Consider the following 23,243-nt stretch of genomic DNA (forward strand, 5'->3'; position numbering starts at 1 on the left):
TGTGTGAACCGAATATAACCGGCGTAATTATCCTCATATTTGGCTCATTAAGCGCTGCATTCTTCTGTGACTCACTGCGGTGTAACAGCGGCCCAGCACTGAGATAGCTCCCCGAGAAACAGGGGGAAAGCGTGATTCTGTGCTCGTAGTTTTACCTCTAAGTCTATTGCTGTCCATTGAGGACATTGCTCTGACGTATGATTAATCCCAGTGAAATCTGGCCTCTCCACTTATTGATAGGACACCAGTAATCTGCATTTTCAACAAGCCCAGGCCTTCAGGAAACCCAGGGTCCACGTTTTTCTCGCAGTTTTGTGCTGCTCTCGACAGCAGACGGAGAAGCAGCACATGCCTCAGAGAGTGGCTCCTGAGTCCGTGGACCCTGAGTTATAATAAAAGCAGGAACTCGCCTCGTCCATCTCACCTGGTTCTGCTAGGCAGCCTGGAACTGGAAATCCCTTGGTGCCCTGGAGGCGAAGCGGGTTCCCAGGTTGAGGGACTGCTCCTCTGAGTCCTTGTGGTTGTCCTGGTGGTTTCGTGTGGGGTTGGGGTGGGGCAGGGACTATGGCCATAAGGCGAATAGAAGATAAGCGAGTTCTTTTGTTTTTCACAATGCTATCATTTTAAGCTCTACAGAATTTTTTCTAAGAAGTTTAAATGTTGAGCAATGGGTTGACTTTCTTTTTCCCTGCGAAGAAACTCTATTTTCAGCTATCCAAGAAGAGAGAATTAAACCAGAAGGTTTAATTCTGCTTTAAATTAAACCAGAATATATGGTTTACAAAGACCACCAAATATGTGGTGGTCTCTGAATACTCAAGTCCCCAACCCCTCATATTTTTAAATGACACGTGTAAAACCACTTTGCTCCAGTAAGTGTCACATGTTGATATATCTAATCTGTCATAACCCCCATGACTGCCTCTGTCCCAGCTGCATGGCCCCACGCTGGCCCTCTCCCTGTCCGTGTGTGAATGAGTAAATGATTACTAGTATTCATTACGGCACAGAATTCTGTGTATCTTCACCTCACATTTTATTATGGGTTTCTCTCTGATGTGAAATCACCTGGAAAAAATACAAAACTAAATAACCTTCTAAATTGTACTCTGAGACATTGAATGGTAAACAGATGTAGGCTTCTTAGTTACTTTTTTCTCTTTGTTCTCTGTCACTTTGGGGATCCTCTCTCATCCTTTCCTGTCAAGGACCTCCAGAGCTAGTCCCTGGATGCACCAGCGACATTCTATGTGGACTCCGAACGAGGAGGTATTGTCTTCTAACCCCTTGCGTGTGACAATAATCGCTATTCCAGAGGCTTCCCCCAAAGACGGACAACTCCCTTCAGGTTTCCTGTGACTTCTGGAATCAACTGGTCATTTTTTAAATCTATATATTTTATACAGGCAGTGGAAAAAATTCATTTCTGAGCCTCAGTGTGCTCTTTCCATTTTCCATCCTAGGAACTGTATTATAGGGAGAAAATGGTAGTGCAGCAAGTATCTGGGTTTTGTGTTTTTTCTCCTCAATGAGCTACTTGCAACATCATTCTTCTCAGCTCACTTTCTCAGCATTGCTGTGCTATCGTGGACATTATGCGGTAACTTTACACAGATTTAACATTGGTTTGCTAATGTCTTGACATTGTTACGTTGTCTTTAGTTATAGACACTAAATGTGCTTTATTTCTGCTTTGTAGATGTGGTGTTGAATTCTAACCCTAACTATAAGCACCCCCACTGGCCTCTCATTTGTAAGCCCTTGGGTTTATGCTTCTAGATGTCCCTAATAATTAATTCTAAATGAGTATATTTACTCATTTAAATATATCTGATTACTTACATACATCTGACACTATCTGAAACATATACAATCCCATTTTTTCATTGAGAACAGCAGAAAATATTACCTTCCTGGAATTTTGTAATGCCGTTGTTTCTCCAACTGTATGTTTGAAATGGCCACAAAAACTGTTTTTGCCTAGGAAAGCATGGTAGCCAAAATTGTTTTAATGTATATTAGAGCTACACAAAAATTCTGAGTGATGGGAGAAAAAAGATGATAGTGTGATGTTAAACACATCCATTTTTTTCCCTCTCTTTCCCTATCTCCACTTAGCTAGGAAAACATTTTGATCTTCTCTGGACTCTATAAATCTTTATCCCGAAAGTCATGTCCAGGCGAGGGAATGTTTCATTCCTTTTAGGGACATTGACCCATTTGATTCATGGTTTAATATCCTCCCCCAAAGTACCAACTAGTATCAGTTGTTTCTTTTAATTTCAAAACCTGTTCAGTAGTAACACAGGTCATTACGGATCTCTTAACCCACACCATAGGTGCCAACGAAATTAAGTGCTTGCTGTAAGCCATAGATGCCTGCCAGCTACCAACCCATTGATGACAAATAGCCAACTGGAATGGCCTAACAATATGCATGTGATTGTCTGATTCATACTCATTTACACATGGAGGTAGGATGCTGAGATAGCTAAATAATTAAACCACATTATGTAATTAAACTTGCCGTATTAGAGTACCCCCCCAACCCTGCCCCATTCCTCTTGCTGGCAGTATGCATACCAGGCTCCACCCCAGTGCAGCTACGCTGAATAGTTAATACTAAGCCTCTCCAGTATGCAGTAGGCTTTTTGTTCTTGCTGCTTTTTTTTTTCAGGTTCCATAAATCAGATGCCAGATTTTCAAGGTATAGCTTCAGGTCTTCAAATGATACACAAAGAACTCTTTACCAAACACGTCACAACAAAAGATGAGGGGCCTTAATCCTCTGAGACCATCCAGGTCTCCCAAATTGCTCACTGGGTTATGATCTTAGATATGGCTTTGTAAAGTAAAAGTAGGTCAGTTTTTAGGGATTTCTTGAAGTCCTGCTGAGTAGACTGGGCTCTTGCTCTAGCAATTTCTTCCTCACAATCTGAAGAATGCAAATCTGCCTTTGTTTCGTCCTGCCCTCATCCATCTATTCCTTAATTTTCCTTTAATAATTAATAGCAATATCCTAACAGTAATTTCTATTATATATTGATTGCCACTTTTAGGTCATATAATACTCTAGTCAATTAACATTTAGCTACTTGAATGTACTCAGTAGCCCCATGGTACTATATTCTCTCTCTACACGGAATGAAATGGAACGTCGGGTAGGTGAGATCATTTTGAAGGTCATATAACTAATTAGTAAGAAAGCCTGGATTTGGATTCAGCACTAACTCCAAAGCCCATATTTGTTCCCTTCTATCAGGCTGCCTCTCCATGAAAGATAGCAGGAAGAACAATATTTTGTGCTTACAATACAGCTTAGCGTCAATCTGTTTTTGACAGTGTCTAACATCTTCACGAAGGAGGTTAAGGAAATCAGGCCCCCTCTATTCCACAGGCTCCACCTCCTAAATAGATGCCTGTCAATTCAAATGAGGACACAGCTTCTATGACTGGCCACCTAGTGCCGGGTGGTCTATCATCAGTCTTTACTAAATACCACATCCCAGCAGGTGCAACTACATCCGTAAATTAGAGAAAGTAAGGAATTAAAGGATTCCCTATGAGCATCATCCTCCGATCAGCCCCTCAGGTGATTTTTAGAAGGATGATTTTGTTCAACAAAGAGGGTCATCTCTTTAAGAAACGGAAGACGAATCCTGTTTCCTTCCCTTTGCTTTATGAATCCTCCACATAAAATATTGATTTTTTTAGAAGATGTAATTTTTTTCCTGCTTAAGGCATTTTTGTCTAGACCCAACCATTTGAGTCAATATTCTGTTGCTTTTGGAATAGTGAAACTGATCTCTTGATTGCTATAACTCCAAATTGGTGAAGAATAAAAGAATTAATTGATTGGAAAAAAATAACATAAAAATGAGTTATTGATATTATTAAGCAATTGATACCTAAACAGTGGAATCTATACATTCAAGTTACATTTCACTTGTAGAGATTCTGCAGATACCTATATTCATCTTAAACCACTGTAAAAACAAAATCAAAATGGTAAAAGTATGAATATGTAAATTATAAAAATTAAATGAAAATGATTAATAAACATGTTTTAATATTCAACTCTGTTAGTAATGGAGAAGTGTATATTAAACACTTATTATTTTTATCCATCAATTAACAAATATCCCCAAAATATCATTTTTAATGCTGGTGAGGGTGAGGAAAATTAGTAATCTGTAATGCTCGTAGCTACTGTATTCTGCCTTGTACAGTGCACACTCACATTTTTGACCCAAACTTTCAGGGAAAAAATTCTTTGTTTTAATTTTTTAATTCAATGTTTTATTTGTTTGTATTTAGAGACTTACTTTTTGTATTATACACAATTTTAGCATTTAAGTTTGAACATATTATGGTACAGACATTTCATGTGACCCATAATTATAAAACACAAGAACAGATAAAAGGTATTTCAGGTACTGCCCATGAACAATGTGCATTCTCATTTTTCCCTAAAAAATTTGGACAAAAAAAGGCATGCATTATACACGGCACAATATGGTGTGTCAGTTTGCGTAGTCCATTTGAAAACTGTCCATACGTCATATGTATGTGATACATATTTATTACAAAGGTAATGGTCACAAAGTTTCATCAGAGCTTCACTTCTGTTTAGATTCTCACTCCCTTTGCCTTCACGGAACCTAGGTCTAGAGAGAGGTGCACTCATTTACATGAATAATTGTATAGTAGTACAAAGTATCATGAAAGGATGGAGAAGAGGAATGCCACCCAGAGTTCTTGATGTTCCAGTGGAGCTTCCCATGTGATAGGTCAACTAAGCCGAACCTGAAGGCCGAGAATGAGCTTTAAGCAACAGCGGGAAAATTTGTTCTCTGAGCAGAAGGAAAAGCATGGGTGCGGGTCCCAGGTGCAAAGCCTTTGAGCCCAGAAAGACGCAAGAGACCATCCCTATGGCCTCCTGGTGGGGACATGATTAGTCAGGAAGCTAGATATGTAAGTACAGACAAGACCGTGAAGGGCCTTACAAGCTGTGTCAAAATAGGGATCTTAGCCAAAAGCCTGAAGTGTTTTAAAACAGAATGACATTCAAATTTACATTTGAGAAAGCTCATTCTGCTGGCAGTGTACAGAATGATTGAAAGAGGACAAGCAAGGGTGATAGAGAAGACAGTTAGGATCAATCTTAGTAATTTAAGGGAATGATGGTGGTGACCAAGCTGGTAGGCACAGGGATGAAGAGCAGTTACTGAATTTGGAAGATATTTCGGAGACGGGACCCAGAGGGCCTAGTGGTGAACTGGATGTGGGGGCTGAGCAGGGAGAGAAAGTAGACGATACCCAGGTTCCAGCATCACGGGACCTTAGTGACTATTGGGCTGTTCTTGAATTTAGGGAACCTAGGCCAAGAACAGGTCTGAGGGGCTCAGCCAGAAGTTCTGTTTCAGGCAGAAATTTGAGGGGGTCTGCGGAGACATTTAGGTGAGTCCATCTACAGGCAATTTAACACACAGATTTCAATTGCACTGAAGTTGTAAATTCAGGTATAATCAATATAGGTGATAAGTGGAGGATCATAATATCAATATAAATTGACACTTGGAAAGAACTAAATGTTAAAAAGTAAGGAAATGGCAAGATAAAAACTGCCATATGTACTCTCAATCATTAAGAATCTAATGAAAAATAAAAACACATTGTACATGGAAAATACAGTATGTCAGTTTGCATAGTCTGAAAATTAATTTATTCATGCATCATGTACTTAATATATATTTATTACAAAGATAATGGTCACAAAGTTTCATCACAGTTTTACTTCTGTTTGTTTATTTAGATTCTCACTCCCTTTGCTTTCATGGAATCTAGAATCTAGAGGAAAAATAATACCATGAAAATATTAAATAATCATCTGAAAAATGAGAATGAAATGTACCAAATTATTAATAGTATTAGTTTTGGGAAATTGGGTGACAAGGAATAACAATTTACATATATTTATAAACATAAATATACATAAAATTGGTACTTTATAATTTAGCATTTTATAATAAGCTGTAGTTTTCAGTAGAAAATACAACATGAAATGTTAAAGACTATTTTTTTCATCATACTTCATTTTACTAGAATGTTTGCAAGTTACAAGGTCATCATGAAAGAGATTTTATAAGATTGTTTTCTGGATAAAATTTCTCAGTATATGATAACTCAAAATTCAGCTGTAAGTTTAATCTTTTGTGCTTCACCTGAACAAAAACAACACATTGTAACGGAGAAAATACTATTCTAGGTGTGAATAGAGAGACTTTAATAGTCTGCTCCATCATACTCTTCCACAAGTTGTTTAACCTCCGAGGACCAGAGAGCTGCACAGATATTATCTAAAATGAACTCCCGTCTATTTGGTCTGAGTCTAGATCACATACAAAAAAATTTCTGTCAAACCACGTTTTAGTCAAATTGGCCGACATCCAAAGTTTGAGCTGTGCAAGTAAACGGGCACAGTCTGAGTTTTTAAAATGTGACCGGACATCTAATGGAGATGTACGTATTTTAAAGGGAATTTGGTGTTTGTTCCTTATGCTCTTGTTCCCCCTGCCTTTGTTCCTTCTTTTTGTCGTAAAGAGATTGAAAGTCCAGCTGCCTTTGTGTGCAGAACGTAAAACCCAAAGCTCTTCCTGAGGTCATTTTCCAAGAGTGAAAAATACGAGAACAGGACTTGATTGTTTGGTTTTCTGTCATTCAGTGTTGTATTACAACACCCATTTTTCCATAACTGTGAGTGGCTTCCCTCTTGAAAACTGTCACTTATGAGTGAAAAGTGATAACACTCGGAGCACAGAATCTTTCCCAGATCCCACCAGGTTTTCAGAGGAATTTGAATACTAGGCAGGGTGCACATCCACACACACACAAGTTCCTCCATTGTTGGGGGGGAAACACACAGTGTATAAGCTCCATCTTACCCACTATGTTCGGCAAAATATTAGCCTTTTTTTTACATTTAAAAATATTTTTATAAATCTTATACTCTAATTGTTTTCACTCTTTTCCTAGGAAAATATTTAGTATTTTTCTAACTCATGAATTTTTACTACACTAGAAGGTAGATAACAGAAAGAAAAATCTAGAAGTTGCTACAGTTTGCGGAGCCTTTTGCTGTATTGTTTCACTGGACCAGAGAATTGTGTTTGTTTGTGGGAGTCTGAGTGCTTAAATTAGAACATATTTAAACATACAGTAAAAGCAAAAAGCTTAATAAAAATTTAAATCATCAATAATCCCATGACATGTAGAAAACATGTCACATGTCATGGGCTAAATTTGGCCTCTTCAGAGTTTCTTTGGAGAAACTGTGGGAACAGGTGCCTCCTGCTAGATCTGATTATACCTTACTTGTTCCCAGGAAAGGACACATTCTGCCTTTGGAACTACTATAAATTCTCTGGCTTAGACCCAGTTTCAGAACTCAGTGTTGCAGATGACTCGAGCAAGACCGACAGTGGGGGCTGCAATTTAAAAACCAAACCCAAACAAAAGATTTCCCCTGTGATCTTGGGAGCTGTCACCTGTGTTACTGTGGCTGAAAGAATCAACCTGGTGCTGTCCATGAGCACAGACTGGCTTCCCCTCTCATTCAAAGACCACCCACAGACTTACTTTCAACTGGTTCAGTGTTCCTGCTGGAGTGGACAGCTATCTGTCTATAACTTGGTGGTTACTTTGTTTCTACATCTCAGAAAGCTCTTAGCAAAAAGCGCATAGGAACCAGAGATGTTAGAGTTAAATAAGGCCAATGGTTTGGTGCAAATCTTAAAGTAAACTCTTTAAACTGTGAATTCTAACGAAGGTGGTGTTTGGCTGTACCTAACTTCCATTCCATATACTCGTGGCACACCCAGGCACCTGGGTAGCTTGGGTTGCAGTGCCTTCTCCTGTTCATTCTCCTGTTCAACTCTTATGTCCAAGCAGTGCTGAAATGTAATCCGCCCTGTGATGCCTGCCCCAGGGAAGTTAGTCTGTCTGTCTGTCTCTGTCTCTCACTGCTGCTGCTGTGACACTTTGTGTATATTCCAGTGTACTGTCAGCATATTGCTCTGTAATTATTTGTCTTTAATTTTAGTCTGTGAGTTCCTTTAGGAAATAAACTATTTCTGAATTATCTTGGAGTGCAGAATATGCAGAACTGCCTAACCTTAGTACACATGCCACGTATGTCAAGTAAAAAAGAATTGAATATGTTAAGGTAAAGTGTGGTAATTTGGGAAATAATTACTGTGTTTTTACAAGCACTACTGAAATCTGAAGTTTCTTGTTTGAAGAACTAAGAATTGCTCTTCATATTGTTTTACTGTGTTGTAAGTGCTGTTTAACATCTTCTGCTCTGCAGAATTTCAGATCTGTTCAATGGAATAGTGTCCTAGGCCCACACTATATAAGACTGATGCAGGTGAGATGAACTATACAAATGCAGTGCTACAAAATATTTTCATTTTTTATCTGAGTTTGGGAAGAAGACAAAATAGTTTCTGAGTTTAAAAAAACATTGGAGCATAGGGGAAAAGTCTGTGTTTCATAAGTTACATTAAGTATTTGGTATATAAAATTCTGGCTTGTTTCTGCATTAAATGGGTACAGTGCACCCCCCCCCCCATCTAATTAAGTAACCACATGGAGACAAGTCCCATTTACATGAACAAAAGCAGAGAACCCAGCTCTGTTGTGTTGTCTGAGATTATGTGACCTGGTTTCCCTAGTATGGCTTTCTACCCTGACTTGCATGTTGCTGGGGACCAATATGCCAGGAGACATTGCATAGAATTTAAAAAGCTATTTCTGAAATACCTTACTTCATCTAAATATTGCAGTGAGAGGTGCTCGGAAGTACTGTGAAATCTCCTGTGTGGTAACTGCTTACGTATTAAAGCCCGTAGTGTTCAGATCTGGCCCACAGGAAATCCACCTGTATCTTTATACTGCTTCATGGGACAGCCATGCGCCTGGTGTGTGGTGTAACCATTCACTACATATATATTGAATAGATAAGTGCTTCACTACATGCTTCTAGAGTTTTTGACCTAAAAGAAGAATTTTAATAACATATATTTAGATAGCAAATACTAACGAAATGTTATAAACTGCAAGTGTTAACCATCAAATTGAAATATAAATATAAGGATAATTTTAGGAGTGGAAATCACACAGATCACAATTACAGTTCTCTTTTCTTTATTTACTGTTCTTTATCTAGACAATAATTGCTGCTGATGACGGCAATTTTTATTTACGTAACACTTAACCATGTACTGTTCTTTAACATATACTAGCTCACTTTAACATCACAAAACATCGGCTAATAAATTTTAATCCCCCCTTTTTATGGATAAGAAAGTGAAACCTTAGAATGAAGTTACTTATTCCAGTCACAGAGCTAACCCACACTTGGGTTAGGTTATTTGATTCTGAGCTTCTTTTGTTTTACCAGGTGTAGTGTTTGCTTTATGGCAGAACTTTGGAACAAATAATGATGTTTTGTAACAGAAGACACATGTACTTTGGAGGAAGAAAAGAAAACTATGTATTTCAAAATACTTTTTGCAAAATACTCTTGCAAAAATAATTTAGAATTTCTCAGTCTGGTGAAACTCAGCGTTACCTATGCTCTAACCCCATGGAGCACCAATACACTTCACGGATGGTCCAGGGTTTTACAAATCTCAGTTTGAAATGACTCTGGCCACCAGGGTTCCCAGGCCCATTACAGATTTAATAGATCGAATGGCCAAATGCTGAGAGTTTTGTGGTTAAACAGAATGAAATGGCAGTGCCCGGTGCCAGGTCCTTTTTCTTGCTGGGGTTTTCACTGCTGTTAAACTACTTGCCTTTTAAGTGGAGTTTTAGTGGTTAAATATTTCCAGATAAAATGAGATGAAACTATGTCCAAACGAAACATCGAAAAATCCTTCTCGTTATTTTATTTCAAATAATACTTATTCTTCGACTCTCTTGTCTGGTTCTGACTTTAGTGTGGATGCCCAGTCAGTTGATTATAATGAGTTGAGTTCTTTGTGTGATTTCTCTCAAAAACACTTATTTTTCATTGCCTTCTCTGGATGCGTCAGCAATACGCCCATGCTGACCTGGAATCGCAGGCTAGCTGTCAGGATACCTAAGAGGTCTTGAACATGGCTACCATGCCTACTGGACGTGGAGAGGTCCCAGACACATAATACATCACTGTATGTCATCTTCCTGTGGCTTTATGAACTGCATGCCGTTGCCATAACTCACTAAGTTACAGTGCCAGACTTCTAAAAGTCTGCTTATCTGAACCGAAATGCAGTAGTGAGGTGGTTGGAGTTGGAGACCTGTGTTCAAATCCCAAGTCCCCATTTCCTAGCTATGTGACCTTAGACAAAACACATAATTGGAGCATTTCCTCAAATGCAAAACGAGATGGTTCCAGTGCCCACCTCAGAGAGTTGCAGTGAAGCTTAAATCACTTAATCCATATACAAGGCTCAGTACCATAACCTGCAATCACTCAATCAATGGCAGCTGTAATTTCGACTTTCTGATAACAGGGCTTTTCTGTTTTTTAGCATATCTGAATTCTTTCTTTCCCACTTAGTGTATTGAACTTTAATAAAGTGAAGGTTCAAGCTCTGGTGTTGTTTAAGAAGCAAGGTCTAGGTATATCAATAAGGAATGCTTTCTGCAAAAAAACAGTAGAAAAACTATTTGCAGCTTAAATAAGTAGAGATTAAAATGAGTATGAGTATCCAGAGGTGGACACCTCCTGGTGTCAGTTCAGCCTCTCCGTGTCGTCAGAGCTGGTACATACGCGTTCTGCACCCTCTTCCCCAGTGAAGGGCAAGGACAAAGGAGAGCAGGGTCGGGAAGATGAAAGGTTTTTCAGACACTTCTGTTCCCAACTCAATTGCCAGATTAGTGCTGCATGACCACTCCGACCTGCAAAAAAAAAAAAAAAGGGAATGGAGTCCATGGCTTTTCCAGTCTCTGCTATAAAAGTGGTCTAGAAGAAGGCTGTGGGCTGGGCCAGAGAAGCCAACATTTTGCATATTGGGTTTAAAACGTTTCTCTCAATCACTGTATAAAGCAGTGGTGACTTCATTGATACTGTAAGTAAACTTCCCTGGAAGTCAAAAAGTATTCATGCTGTCTTCCATAAAACTATTTATTGAAATGTCACCTCCCCACTGGTCCTGTAAAGAACAGGATCTGTCAGCAGCCAAGCCCCTTAAGAGCTCCCACTTCAGTTCCTCTTTCCTTCTTTGCTTGATGAATCTCCGAGAATTTCCTGAATAATTCCAACCTTAGCCACTAGGTGGGGCTGAACATGATAGGCGCCCTGGAGGTTAGAGAGCGGAAGGTGACTTCGCCCTCTGGAGTAAGGAAGGAGAGCCTTAGGCAGGAATCCAGCCTTCCAGCTGCAAAGAAGTCCAGTGAAGGGTGAGGCATTGCTGCCCCAGGAACTGGAGCCTGAGGCCAGAGAGAAACTCTGGGGAGGGACAGGGATGTAAGGAACAGTCAGGCACACATCTCTCCCAAGACTTCGTTATGCAAAGCAAAAGGAAAAGGAAAGGAAAATCTCGCATACCTCCACTTGCACTCCTTTCTTTGCTGGGAGGATGCGGTAAATGGTAGCACAGGTACAAATAATCGCGTGTAACTGCGATCTCTCACCTCGTGACCGCCACCCTAAGTCACTGATTTGTTTTCTTTGTTTCTTGTTTTCATGGATGCGGGCCCTTTTCCTATTTCTGCATGATTTTGACATAGCTTAAATAATAAAGATATAATGTTGCAGTCTGCCTTTAAAAATTTTTCTGCTCTGAATATTAAGATTGGTTGACTCTTAATAGAAGTCCTTGAGCGAGCTAGGGTATGTACCCGCAGACTTTTCTGTTCCTCTCTCCGGCTCTGCGTTTCAGAGGAAGACGGACTTGTTACTTTATCTGAAGGGCATTTATTAAAATAGCAGGAGGGGAAACTAATTGCTTTCAAATCTCTCTGTGTTTTGTGAATTGGATGATTAAAACTTGATTTATCTTATGAGCTGGTGCCTTTATTTGGGATTTTATGTAGGATGGATAAATGTGGCCTCACTCTTTGCTTAGAGATTGTTCTACATGGGATCCCCACCCCCACTCCTACATTTCAGTAGTTTCCTCAGACGCCCACGCATTGCTACTAGCTCAGCAAAAGTGCATCATTTGAGGTGTGTGCTGTGGCCGTCCAGGTCAGCTACCACGTGGTTCAGTACATATTCTTGATCACATGACCCTTTTCTGCATCAATGAATTACTTTGGACAGAACTCAGGTCCCGGGTGAGTGTGAGCTGTTTGATGCCCATATAAAATCTTTTAATACCATTGTCACGTCCTCTAATGCATGGATTTACAAAAGCCTGAGGGGACTGGTATTTATTGAGGATGGAAATTGGCATGAACAGTCAGCAACAAAATGAATTAATATATTATATGTTTTATGAAGTCCATTGTAAATATAATTTAAAACGGTTCAAAGTACCCTCTCAGATTCTATTCTGAAACTCATCTTATTCCATGTGATACAGACATATTTTAGTTTTTGAGTGACTTTATTGTACTTTTATGACAAACTATTTGCTCTCTTACTATTTAGAGTATTTGCTTTATGATGACTTTTTAGTACTTCCAATTACTTACACATGAGTTAGCTTTTCTATTACAAATACATTTTAAAGCTTACAGCATCTTAAATCATTTATTTCCCCCCTTAAGTTGATGTATTTCATGGAAGAAATCATTTGGAGAATCGTACTGTTTTTATGTTTAATTCCGTGTAGTGGCATAAATACTGCTTGTGAATTCTTTTTGGCAAGGAGCGTTTTTCTTATAATTACTCTTTTATTTTCTTCCTTACACAAAAAAGTAATTATAGGCATTCCTACTTTTTGTGTCCTGGGCCCCCTTCCTTTTACATTTGAGATCACCCCCCTAAAAAGTTCTTAAAACAAGAGAGGACTCCTCACTTTGCAAGTTATGTTTACTGTGGCGACGCTTACTGATTTACATGGTTGCCGTCAGCATGAAGAAGGGGTTCGGTTTGCTCAGGATTATTGATGGCATACCAAAGGTCAGATGACTCCTAGGGTCTCTTCTGATGAGCTGGATTGTTCTTCCGGTGGTTTTATAGGTTATTTCCCCCCCCCCCCAATTAATGCTAAGACTGGTTTGACTTGATGGGAATGACCGTTTCCAGGGCCTGGCTGGTGCTAGTACTGAAATCCTTGGGTTCCTTGTTCTTTCTCTGAAATGGCCATTGGAAGGCGCAAGGCATCATTGCTCTTGGTCATCTGCACATTGCTTAGCAGTCCCATCTGTGTCGCCTTGACTTTGGGGTAGTTCTTTGGGGCCCAAGTCCTTGCTAAAGGTAATGGATAGGCAATGAAGCAAAGCCTGGACTCCCCTTTTTCCTTTGTCTATTGCTTTTCTCCACTCATCAGTCCCCTTCATTTAGGGGGAAATCATACGTGCTTCTCCCTTTTGGACACATAAGTCTGCAAGTGCATAGCTATGTCAGTGATTTGTGTTAGTTCTTAGCCTTGTCATTGAGACCCACAGTACACGGGGAAGGAGCACTGGGGGTGGAGAAGGATGGCCAATGTCAAGCAGAGCAACAAGCATTCCTTTTAGAAAGGTTAGTTAAGCCGTGAGTTCTTGGAGAAACCCTACCCAAGGCAGAACCGCAGACGACTGTCAGAGTTTCACAGGTCAAGAAAGTGGACAGTTTGGGATCTTTTGGACATGTCTTCTGACTGAGCATCCTCCATCCACATGACCATGATTCACGTGGATTTATGGGAGGACAAACCCTATTCCCACCATTGTGTTAGTGAGCACCTTGAGGTAACTCACTCATCGGACTGAATCTTAAGAGTCAGCCTCTCACTGCGCTAGTATTTATCTCAGTTCTTTCAGCAAAGCTATGCAGCTGTAAAATTGTGGTAAGAGGGAGACTCCCATTCATTTATTCTCATTTGTCCAGCAACCCTGAAGATGTGTCCAGCTAACGATACCACATTACACTAGTTCAGCCTCTGGAAAATAACTCATCTACACAGGCCGTGTAAGCATGCCGTGTGAATGTGGTGGGAAGTTTTTCAGCAAAGACCCTAGGCGCTGGTGCGGGTGTTGCTTTGCGTCCTGACGTAGGTGCCGCCAGTGTAGGCTGTGTTCTAAAGTCCTCTTCCATTTTGCAGGAGCTGACAATGGGGAAGCCCTCCCTGAATCCATCCCATCAGCTCCCGGCACACTACCTCACTTCATAGAGGAGCCAGATGATGCTTACATCATCAAGAGCAACCCCATCGCGCTGCGGTGCAAAGCAAGGCCAGCCATGCAGATATTCTTCAAGTGCAATGGCGAGTGGGTCCACCAAAACGAGCATGTCTCTGAGGAGAGTCTAGACGAGAGTTCAGGTAAGAATGGGAAGCAATCGGAGAATCCACACCCGCTCTTCAGGTCCTCGCCCTGTTATACGACCGAAAAAAAAAAAAAAAACTGTGCAAATCACCCACTGTGGCCTAACTTGAATAAGGTCGTATTGACCTCGTCCCAGGAATCTAAGATGCAAGAATATCTGCGACTCCACAGCTCCCTTGCTAGTCTACTCCCATATTGTACCGAGGCAGCCTTTTTTCCCCTGCTCTCTATGACTTTAACATCTGATTTGGCGTGGAAGTTATTATTCTCATTAGAAATAAAGTCAGGCAGCTCCTGTTTTTACTTTTTGAATTCTAAATATTTTTGAAGACACATCTTTCATCAAACAAATGCCTTTTTAAGCAGCATAATTTCCGCTTCTTTAATCTTTCCTCTTAGATATTATTCTTGCATCCTTCCTTCTCCACAGTGGGTGGTTTCTGAGTCTTAGTTCTTTTGATTGCTGTGTAAAGGCCAAATTAGATTAGAAACTTTGAATAGATCTCCAGTATGAAAGACTTTCAGGGCCATCTTTTCCTTGTTAGTTTGGCTATTTTGGCTGGTGAGTGATGATGACAAGAATAATGATCATACTAGCTAATGTTTACTGAGGACTTACTATATACCAGGGCATACCTAACTAAGCCTTTGACATACATTACTGTTTTTGCAATAGTCCTCCATACTTTAAGACTATCATTGCCTTTTCTTTTACTTTTTTCTTTTTTTTTTAAGAGAGAGAGAAATATTAATGTGTGGTTGTCTTTCATGTACCCCCTGGGGACCTGGCCCACAATCCAGGCATGTGCCCTGCCTGGGGATCGAACTGACAGCCCACTGGTTTGCAGGCCAGCAATCAATCCACTGAACCATACCAGCCAGGGCTCATTGCTTTTTTATGAATAAGGACTTGTCCTGGATTGTCCTGGATCTCAGAGCAAGATTATTTGACTTCAAACTTTCAAAAATTATACTTTTCATATTTTCTTATATAACAGAAACAGTATATGCTTTTGAACTTGGACTCCTGAGACTACCTGAAAATGTACTCTTATATTGAATCCAATCTGGCCTCATTCTAGATGATTGATTTTATTGATCCCAACTCACTCAATAGATCCTACATTTTGATTAAGTCAGAAACCCTGAGTATAATTAGAAAGTTTTAATTCAGTTTAATTATTAACTGTGTCAGGTCTGTCCAGAAAAATTTCAGCCATTTTTAACGTAACAAGAACTGTGTGTGTGACCTTGATGTAACCTGGCGACCAAGGAGAGTGGACTGGAATGTGCGTGTGTGAACAATGATGACTTCACTGTAATAGTCAGTGGGGCAGTCGATGCCTTTGGATGAGCATGTGTACTGTGTACCATTGTGTTCAACATGGCTGAGCAAGTAGAACAATGAATCTGCATCAAATTTTGTGTTAAGCTTGAACATTCCTCTATGGAAACTATTCAGATGATTCAGAAGGCCACAGCTGTGGGCAACTGGTGATTCACAGCTTCATCACAACAACACACCCACTCACACATCACATCTCCTGTAGCTTTTTGATGAAACATCAAATCACCGAAGTGATTCAGCCCCCCTACAGCCCAGATTAGGCACCCTGTGACTTGCAGTTTTTCCAAAAACTGAAATCACTTTTGAAAGGGAAGAGAGTTCAGACTGTCGATGAGATTCAGGAAAACACAATGGGGCAGCTGATCACAAATGGGAGAACTGTGTAAGGTCCCAAGGTGCCTATTTTGAAGGGGACTGAGACATCATTGTCCTATGGATAGTGTTTTATGCAACTTGTATCTTCTTCAATAAATGTCTCTTTTTCATGTTACATGGCTGGATACCTTCTGGACAGGCATCATATGCCAATGCTGTTCAATACCTTAGACTAGGCCTCTCACATTATGCAAAGAAGGGTAAGATGCAAGCACTGATCTTCAGAGCTTCACACTTACTGATAAGTGCAAGGTCAATATACCCATCAGTGTGGTACAGATTAAATGTCGAAGAGAGGTAGATGGTGCTATGGAGGAAAAGAATATGAAATCACATCTAACTAGGACTATCAGGACAGGTGAAAGCAATAGCATTTGAAAGGGACATTGATGAATGTGAAATACAAATAAGCGTGATTGATGCTACACGAAATGGGGGGGAGCGAGAGACTCAGCAGTCTCAGTTCCACATTAGCAAACAAAAGAATCGTTGGTATAGGTTCAACCAGAAGTGTGGTTTGGTTAAAATATAAAATTGATGTTAGAGAATAGCCTCTGATACCTGGCAAAGTTTATTTAATTAATGGCATCTAAGGCCTCCAATATCAGAGTGAGGAGTTCTTTACTTAATCTATGGATATTTTGCTGGTGATGGGGGCTGATTCTATTGACCGTGGTTGAAGCTGTTTCAGAGACTGAATCTGGCAAAGTGTTTGGAATGGTAAGGAGAAAAAAGAGCAGGGAAGTAAGGAGACTTGGAAAATACAGATGAGAGAAACTAGGGTCTGTTTTGAGAGCAGTGATCACAGAAATAAGGACTATATATCTGGAGTGAGAAACCCTTCAACAAGTCGGAGTTGAATGAATGAATGAAGAAGATGGAGGAATGAAAATTAACCTCTGAAGGAAGCAGAAGGGGAGTGCAATGAAAATAATTACATCAGCAAGGAGAAAAGTGTAAGCTCATTGTCTGGACAAGCTGAATTTGAAACACTTGTGGGATCTGATGAAGAGATGTGCATCTGGAGCTCGGCGGGGTTCAGAGATAGAAAAGTAGATTTGGTGACTATCAGTAAAGACTGAAGCTACGGAGATGAGTCGTCACACAGGAGCAGATGATGTGAAAGGGAGTGGATGTGGAGACGTGGTGCTTCCTTAGGGGACGGGGTGGGGTATTGTCTGCAGCCTGCAAAGAAGGGAGCAGACTGTGTGCTGTATTCCAAAGCAAAAAACAGAAAATTATTTCAAAAAGATCCTCACATAATACTCTGCTCTGCCTTGGGAATCAGTAAAAAAGTAGGCAAAAAGCTACATGCATATGAGAGGGGACCCCCAAAAGGGAATTTATTTTGGAAAATTGTGTATTTATTCTTGAATGTCTAAACTTCACTCACCTTCAAGTACTATTTGATGCAGTATACCTATTGAGGTGTTTTCTCCACTGCTCAATACAGTTTTGATCTCACTGATTCTGGTGCCTTTTAGTGCTTCTGCCTTTTTTTTATTTCACTTCTTCTACATGGGCAAAATGTTTCCCTTTGAGAACTTTTTCATCCAGGGAACCAAAAAAAAGCCACTCAGGGTGAAATCTGTGAATCAGGAGGATGGGTCATGGGGGTCCTGCCACTCTTGGTCAAAAACTGCTGGTCACTCAGTGCAGTGCAGGCAGGTGCCCTTGTTAAATGAGCAAACACATTGAAAGAGTCTTCAAGTAAAATTCACCGAAGCCGAACGCAGCCTCTCACAACAACACCAGCTGGTACATTGATACAGATGGGTTTCTAGAACACTCACCTAGGGGGAGGAAGCCTGTAATACACAGGGCAGCCCTCCAGATGATAATTCCATTTTGGGGGGGTTCCCTTCCCTTGTGTATAAGTAGTGTTAAATATTATACAGTTCTGAACTAATTTAGGATTGCAGTATAAAAATATATAACTTTAAAAGTTGGAGAAATACCTAAAACCGTATCACAATTCCCTGTTCATTCCAGAATGGAGCTTGTATGAGGAAGAAAAAAAATGTGCCTGTTTTAGATATGTTGCTTTGCAGACCAAAAGCATGTTTAAAATTCTGGAATTGAAATGTGAGGACTGGAAGGGGTCTTAGTGATAATCTAAGAAGCCTATATCGTACGTTAAAGGTCTTAAATTCTGAGAGGTACAACTAGTTCATGACATGGCTATTTCTAGAACCTGCACCTCCCAATTTGCACTTCAGATACATTTCCTTGTCACTATAAGCCACATTTACCTCTAGATTCCTATGTTCTCCTTTTCTTTTTTTAAAGGTTTTATTTATTTATCTTTAGAGTGAAAGGGAGAGAGAGAGGGAGAGAAATATCCATGTATGGTTGCCTCTGGTGTGTCCCCTGCCGGGAACCAGCCAGCAACCCAGGCGTGTGCCCTGACTGGGAATCGAACCGCCATTCTTTGGTTCTCAGGCCTGCACTCAATCCACTGAGCCATGCCAGCCAGGGCCTATGTTCTCTTTTTACCAAATTATTGCCAAATTCCCTTATTGGCAAAAGGATGGAATTCAGCATATAGATCATCATTCTCCTTCGTGATCTGTTTAGTGTTTCCATCTCCCGAGTGTATAATTCTTTAATTATTTACTTGGAATTTATTTATTCCTGACCATTTCTGCCATCTCTGTAAGGGCCAATCGCTTATTCTGTGTCATATTTCTGGCACTATTAGACAAAAGTTTATTACAACCCAAAGATACAGAGACATTTCCAGGATTCCAGGGGTAGTTGGTCTTTTGGGTGGTGGTGGTGGTGGTTATGTGTGTGTGTTTTAAAGAAGGATTTGGTGTAAGCAAAGCAAAAGAAGATAGCACATCTATCTTGATGTCAGTTTCTGCCATTTGCTCTCCGGGTGGGGACCAAGATAGATTTGGTGCTGGGAGAGTCTGAGTCACAAACAACAGTGGTCTCCCTTCCCTGGCATGAAAATGTCAAAGGGAGACCCTGAAATTTGGGAGAGGGCAACAAAGAGAACAGCACTTACCGCAAGAGCAAAAGCCTATAAAACAGTGGTAGCAGATGAGAGGTTTATGTACCGTGTACTCAATTAGTCCAACTGGAAGGGATTCAAACATATTCAAATACCAGTGGCCCAGTGGGGCTGTCGCTTTTATCCTCAGATGTGTCTGTCCTAGATTTTGACCAGGGATACACTCAAAATGGCAGAGTCCCATTGGGTAAACTACCCCAGATGGAAAAGAGGAAGAACATGGAAAAATGATCAGCTGTTTCTTTATACCACTGCAAGAAAATCCTATGTCCATTTCCATGTAAAGACCTCTTGATAAGTATCGTGAGCCATTTTGACCTTGTAACCTCTGGTAATTTCACGATCTTCTGTTTGTTGCTGCTTCCTCCTCTTCCGCCAGCCTCACCGGGCAACTCCGCGTCTTCCAGGGCAACGCCGATTATGTTCTCTGTCTCCACGCAAAAGCTTTCCCTCTCCACTTGCTGCTTTTCAAAAAGTCCAATAAAAAGCCACGAATATAAGAGGAGCTGGAAAGAACAGAAATTACTGACAAAATCTGAAGAGATTATATACCAGTCTTTAAAAATGTGGCTGAGAGAGAAATTTGAATTTCAACGGCTACCATTTTGGAAAGAATTTAAGAAGCACAACCTTTCCGTCCCAGTCATTTTGATTGAATCGATAGGAGAGAAATGTCTCTCCCCAAACAGTTTTCGTCTGTGCAGTTAATGAAAACCGCTGTCTACCACACTCTGCAATTATGTTTCCTAAGCTCTGTATTAATAGTGGAAAAGTGGAAAGTGGAGCGAGATGAGTGGAGATATTATACCCCAAACCAATACATAAGTGCAATTAAAGTTGGAAACAAAATGGCCTCAGGTATTGGAAAATAGATGCTTTACTTCCCTTGGGTTTTTCAATGCAGAGCCTGAGCCCAGGGCCTCACTCCCTTTGCAGACTTAATGCCTTTTGATCGGGTCTGGAAAGCAATTCCTTCTAGTCTAGCGGGGGTGAGTGGTGCTGAGAGACCGAGGGGGGTGGGGCCACATTGGACCAGAGGTACATAAATGTTCACGGGCTTCTTAGAAGTTAGAAGTAACTGCTTTGATATCTTTGGCTAATGCATTTCCCATTTCTGAAATCTAGGAAAATTTTGATGTTCTTTTTACATACAGGTCTCTTTCTTTGTGGAACTAACGGGAAATGCATAGGCCCTCAGACTGTTTGGAGCAGACACAGCCTCTTTTGAATTTCCAAATTGGAAGCAATACGTCCTTTCCACTTTTTAAGGCTCCAAACAGCCTTTGGTCTTTGTGGTAATTTGGCCCGTGGTCTAGCAGTTGAAATAAGAAGAAAAAGGATGGTGTGTTTTCATGCAGTTGAGCTCGAAAAACCCAGAGCTGGAGGTCCTTCCTGCAAAAAGGACCATTTATGTGACATGAGTTAGTGTGTTCGCGCAGCCGGGGCCATAGCTCTCAGTAATGCACACCGTCCGTTCTCTGCAGAAGCCAGGGGGTCCTTTCATTTGTTCTGCCTCATTTCATCTGGAAATATGGGAACTCTTCTTTCTCCCTTGTGTTTTCCCTCCGTTAACATCTGGAGTTGAGAGGTGATCCCAAGCCAGGAATCGCACCCCTGAGAAAAGGGTGGCGTGAGCAGAAACGCAAAAATGAAGAGCTTTAATCTAACAAGTAGGCAGCACACACACACACACACACACAACCACTACCACAAGCAAAACACATCATTGGCGATCAAGATAATGTAGCCTCTGGGAAGCTTGATTTATCAATAAGCCGAGCCGCATTTTTATTGCTCAATAAAAACAGGAGTTTCCCTAATGGTGCACCATGGCTCTTATCACAGTCTACCTTGGAGATGCCAAACTCTAATGAGTGAAATAATGTGTATCCCAGTGTGTTATGAGGGAAAGTCTCAACTCCACTAAACTAATATTTTTCTTCTTAAAAAATATCATTTCAGGGATTTCATTGTGTGTGATCTCCTTTTTAAACAACTGGAGTCACGGGGGGCGAAAGGTTAATGGTTTGTGTTGAGAAAAGGGAGAAGAATAGAAATAAAAATGTCTTAAATCTTTAAAGTTTATATCTAGAAACTTTTCTGTGCTAGTGATGGGGATTTGAATATAGTATCTTCCAAAAAACCATTCATTTGAACTTGCCTGCAGTGACTCACAAATCACCACGGTACATTTGGGAAGCATATATTTTAGACCACACAACACCGAAATAATCAATTTCTCAGATGTTGCATTGACAGTTGGTGGGTTTAAAATTCACTTTTATAGAAACGTTCTCCCACCCCATCCCAGATTGCATCTTGTTCATCACTCCGATTTTCAGAGACGACTGACAGAGTCTTAAAAGGTTTTCAGGAAAACATTATGAATTCCTTTCATAAGCCCATGACAGAGTATGAAGGAGCTGTCTCTTGTGTCTAATTTAACCTTTCCTCCAAAATCTGGAGATCGCTCCCTCTCATTCCGTCCGCAGCAGAGAGGGAAGGCAGCCAACTGCGTCCTGCGTCACAGGTCCTGACACTGAGCAGGGCTGTGTTCTAGGCCCTGAATTCTTGACCGGTGCCTTTGGACTTGATCGGGCTTTATTGTTCGAGTGCCCTGAGGAGTGTCATTCTTTTATTTGAGGTCGGAATTATAAGGATCTAAAAAGGAAAATAATTGAAGATAGTCTAGTGTATGGGTGTTAGTGTCAGGTTTGGAATCTGGCTCTCCATCTACTAACTCTTTCAGGTACATATGTTACTTAGCTTCCTTTCACCTGCGTGCCCCCCTTCCCCCACGTAAAATGACAGTGACAGTTACATCCACCATGTAGGACTGTGGTAAGGACTACAGAAACTCACGTATATGACAGGCTTAGTTTAGGGCCTGCTGCTTAGCAAAAATACTCAGTCAAGGTGAGCTTGCCAAGTGATAAATATAAAATTGCTATTTTCTATAAATGGGTCAAGTAGTTGGTGATTGTGCTTCAAAACACAAAATAGAAAATTTTGGACTTCTACTACAATTCCAAACGATGAAAGGGCTACTGTGGACAAGTAAATAATTATGTTTCCCAGAATAACCTTTTGCTTGCCTGTGATTCACTCATTCCATTTACGTTGAGTGTTTCCATTATGCTCAGAGCCCGTGGTCATGCTGTGGGAGGGTAGGAATGGTATGATAAGTGTCCTGACCCCAGGACATGATCCTCTAACCAGAGGTGGTCTTAGTGACTTCAGGAATGGAATGTCGTTGACTGAGGCAGCCGGGGTGGAAATCATGGCTGTCCCACTCACCAGGCTGAGAGTATGAGTCATTCACAGGGTGCTGTCCTCTGAGTAACCCTGCCACGCCCGCACCTGCCTCGTAAGTTGCCCTTCTCTCTGTTATCAGGCAAAACTATCAAGGTAATTTGCTTTCCTCCACCAGACACCTTGCTGCTGATTAATTCTAATCTCCCGTGTGAAGGAAGCCGGAGAGCCGGGGTGTCTTCTTCGTTTCTGTACTTAAGACTGAACTTGGGGTGCTCCTGAGGATTCTGAAGAGAGGCTGTCATCCAGGGGAGAGTAAAGCCTGTTTATTAGGCAGAGTGCACATTCAGAGGATGGCTATTTTTTAATCAAAACACACTTTAATCTTGTTGCTCGGATGAAGTGGCAAAGGACATTTAGCCCTAATTAAGCATCTGCCAGTAAAATGAAATATGGTTCTACCTTTTAATTATCTACATTGATTATTTTAGTAGCGTGGTTGCCTGAAGACATTCAAGCGCCCCGCTCTCAAGAAACGGAGGGACGGTTTCTGGAAAATGCTTCCTGTATCTCAGAATTCTGAAACTTCAAATGTGTGTCAGGTTCGTGTTCGCCTATCAGAGACTTGTACTTGACACCAAGCTGAATACTAGGTGAGGACAGAGCCTTCAGTTCCTTGGGAGACTGGTAGCCATTCCCAGAAGATTTTGCTGATGCTCTGGGAAGGTTAGGAGTCCCTCTGTGTGACCTTGTCTCAGCCTGTCATAGCAGCCTGATATA

General features: G+C 40.8%; 1 protein-coding gene across 1 annotated transcript in view; it reads left to right on the top strand.

The window, feature by feature from the left end:
• Positions 1-11,338: 11,338 nt before the first annotated feature.
• UNC5D (unc-5 netrin receptor D) overlaps positions 11,339-23,243 on the top strand; it is a 223,033-nt gene continuing 211,128 nt past the window's right edge. The window contains exons 1-2 of the mRNA XM_037055091.1: positions 11,339-11,451; positions 14,200-14,465. Of these exons, the coding sequence (XP_036910986.1) occupies positions 11,339-11,451; positions 14,200-14,465 (379 nt within the window). The remainder of the gene's footprint in view (positions 11,452-14,199; positions 14,466-23,243) is intronic.

The sequence above is a fragment of the Sturnira hondurensis genome, unplaced genomic scaffold, assembly GCF_014824575.4.
Source record: "Sturnira hondurensis isolate 20B ecotype Veracruz unplaced genomic scaffold, ASM1482457v3 Scaffold0008640, whole genome shotgun sequence".
NCBI lineage: Eukaryota > Metazoa > Chordata > Mammalia > Chiroptera > Phyllostomidae > Sturnira > Sturnira hondurensis.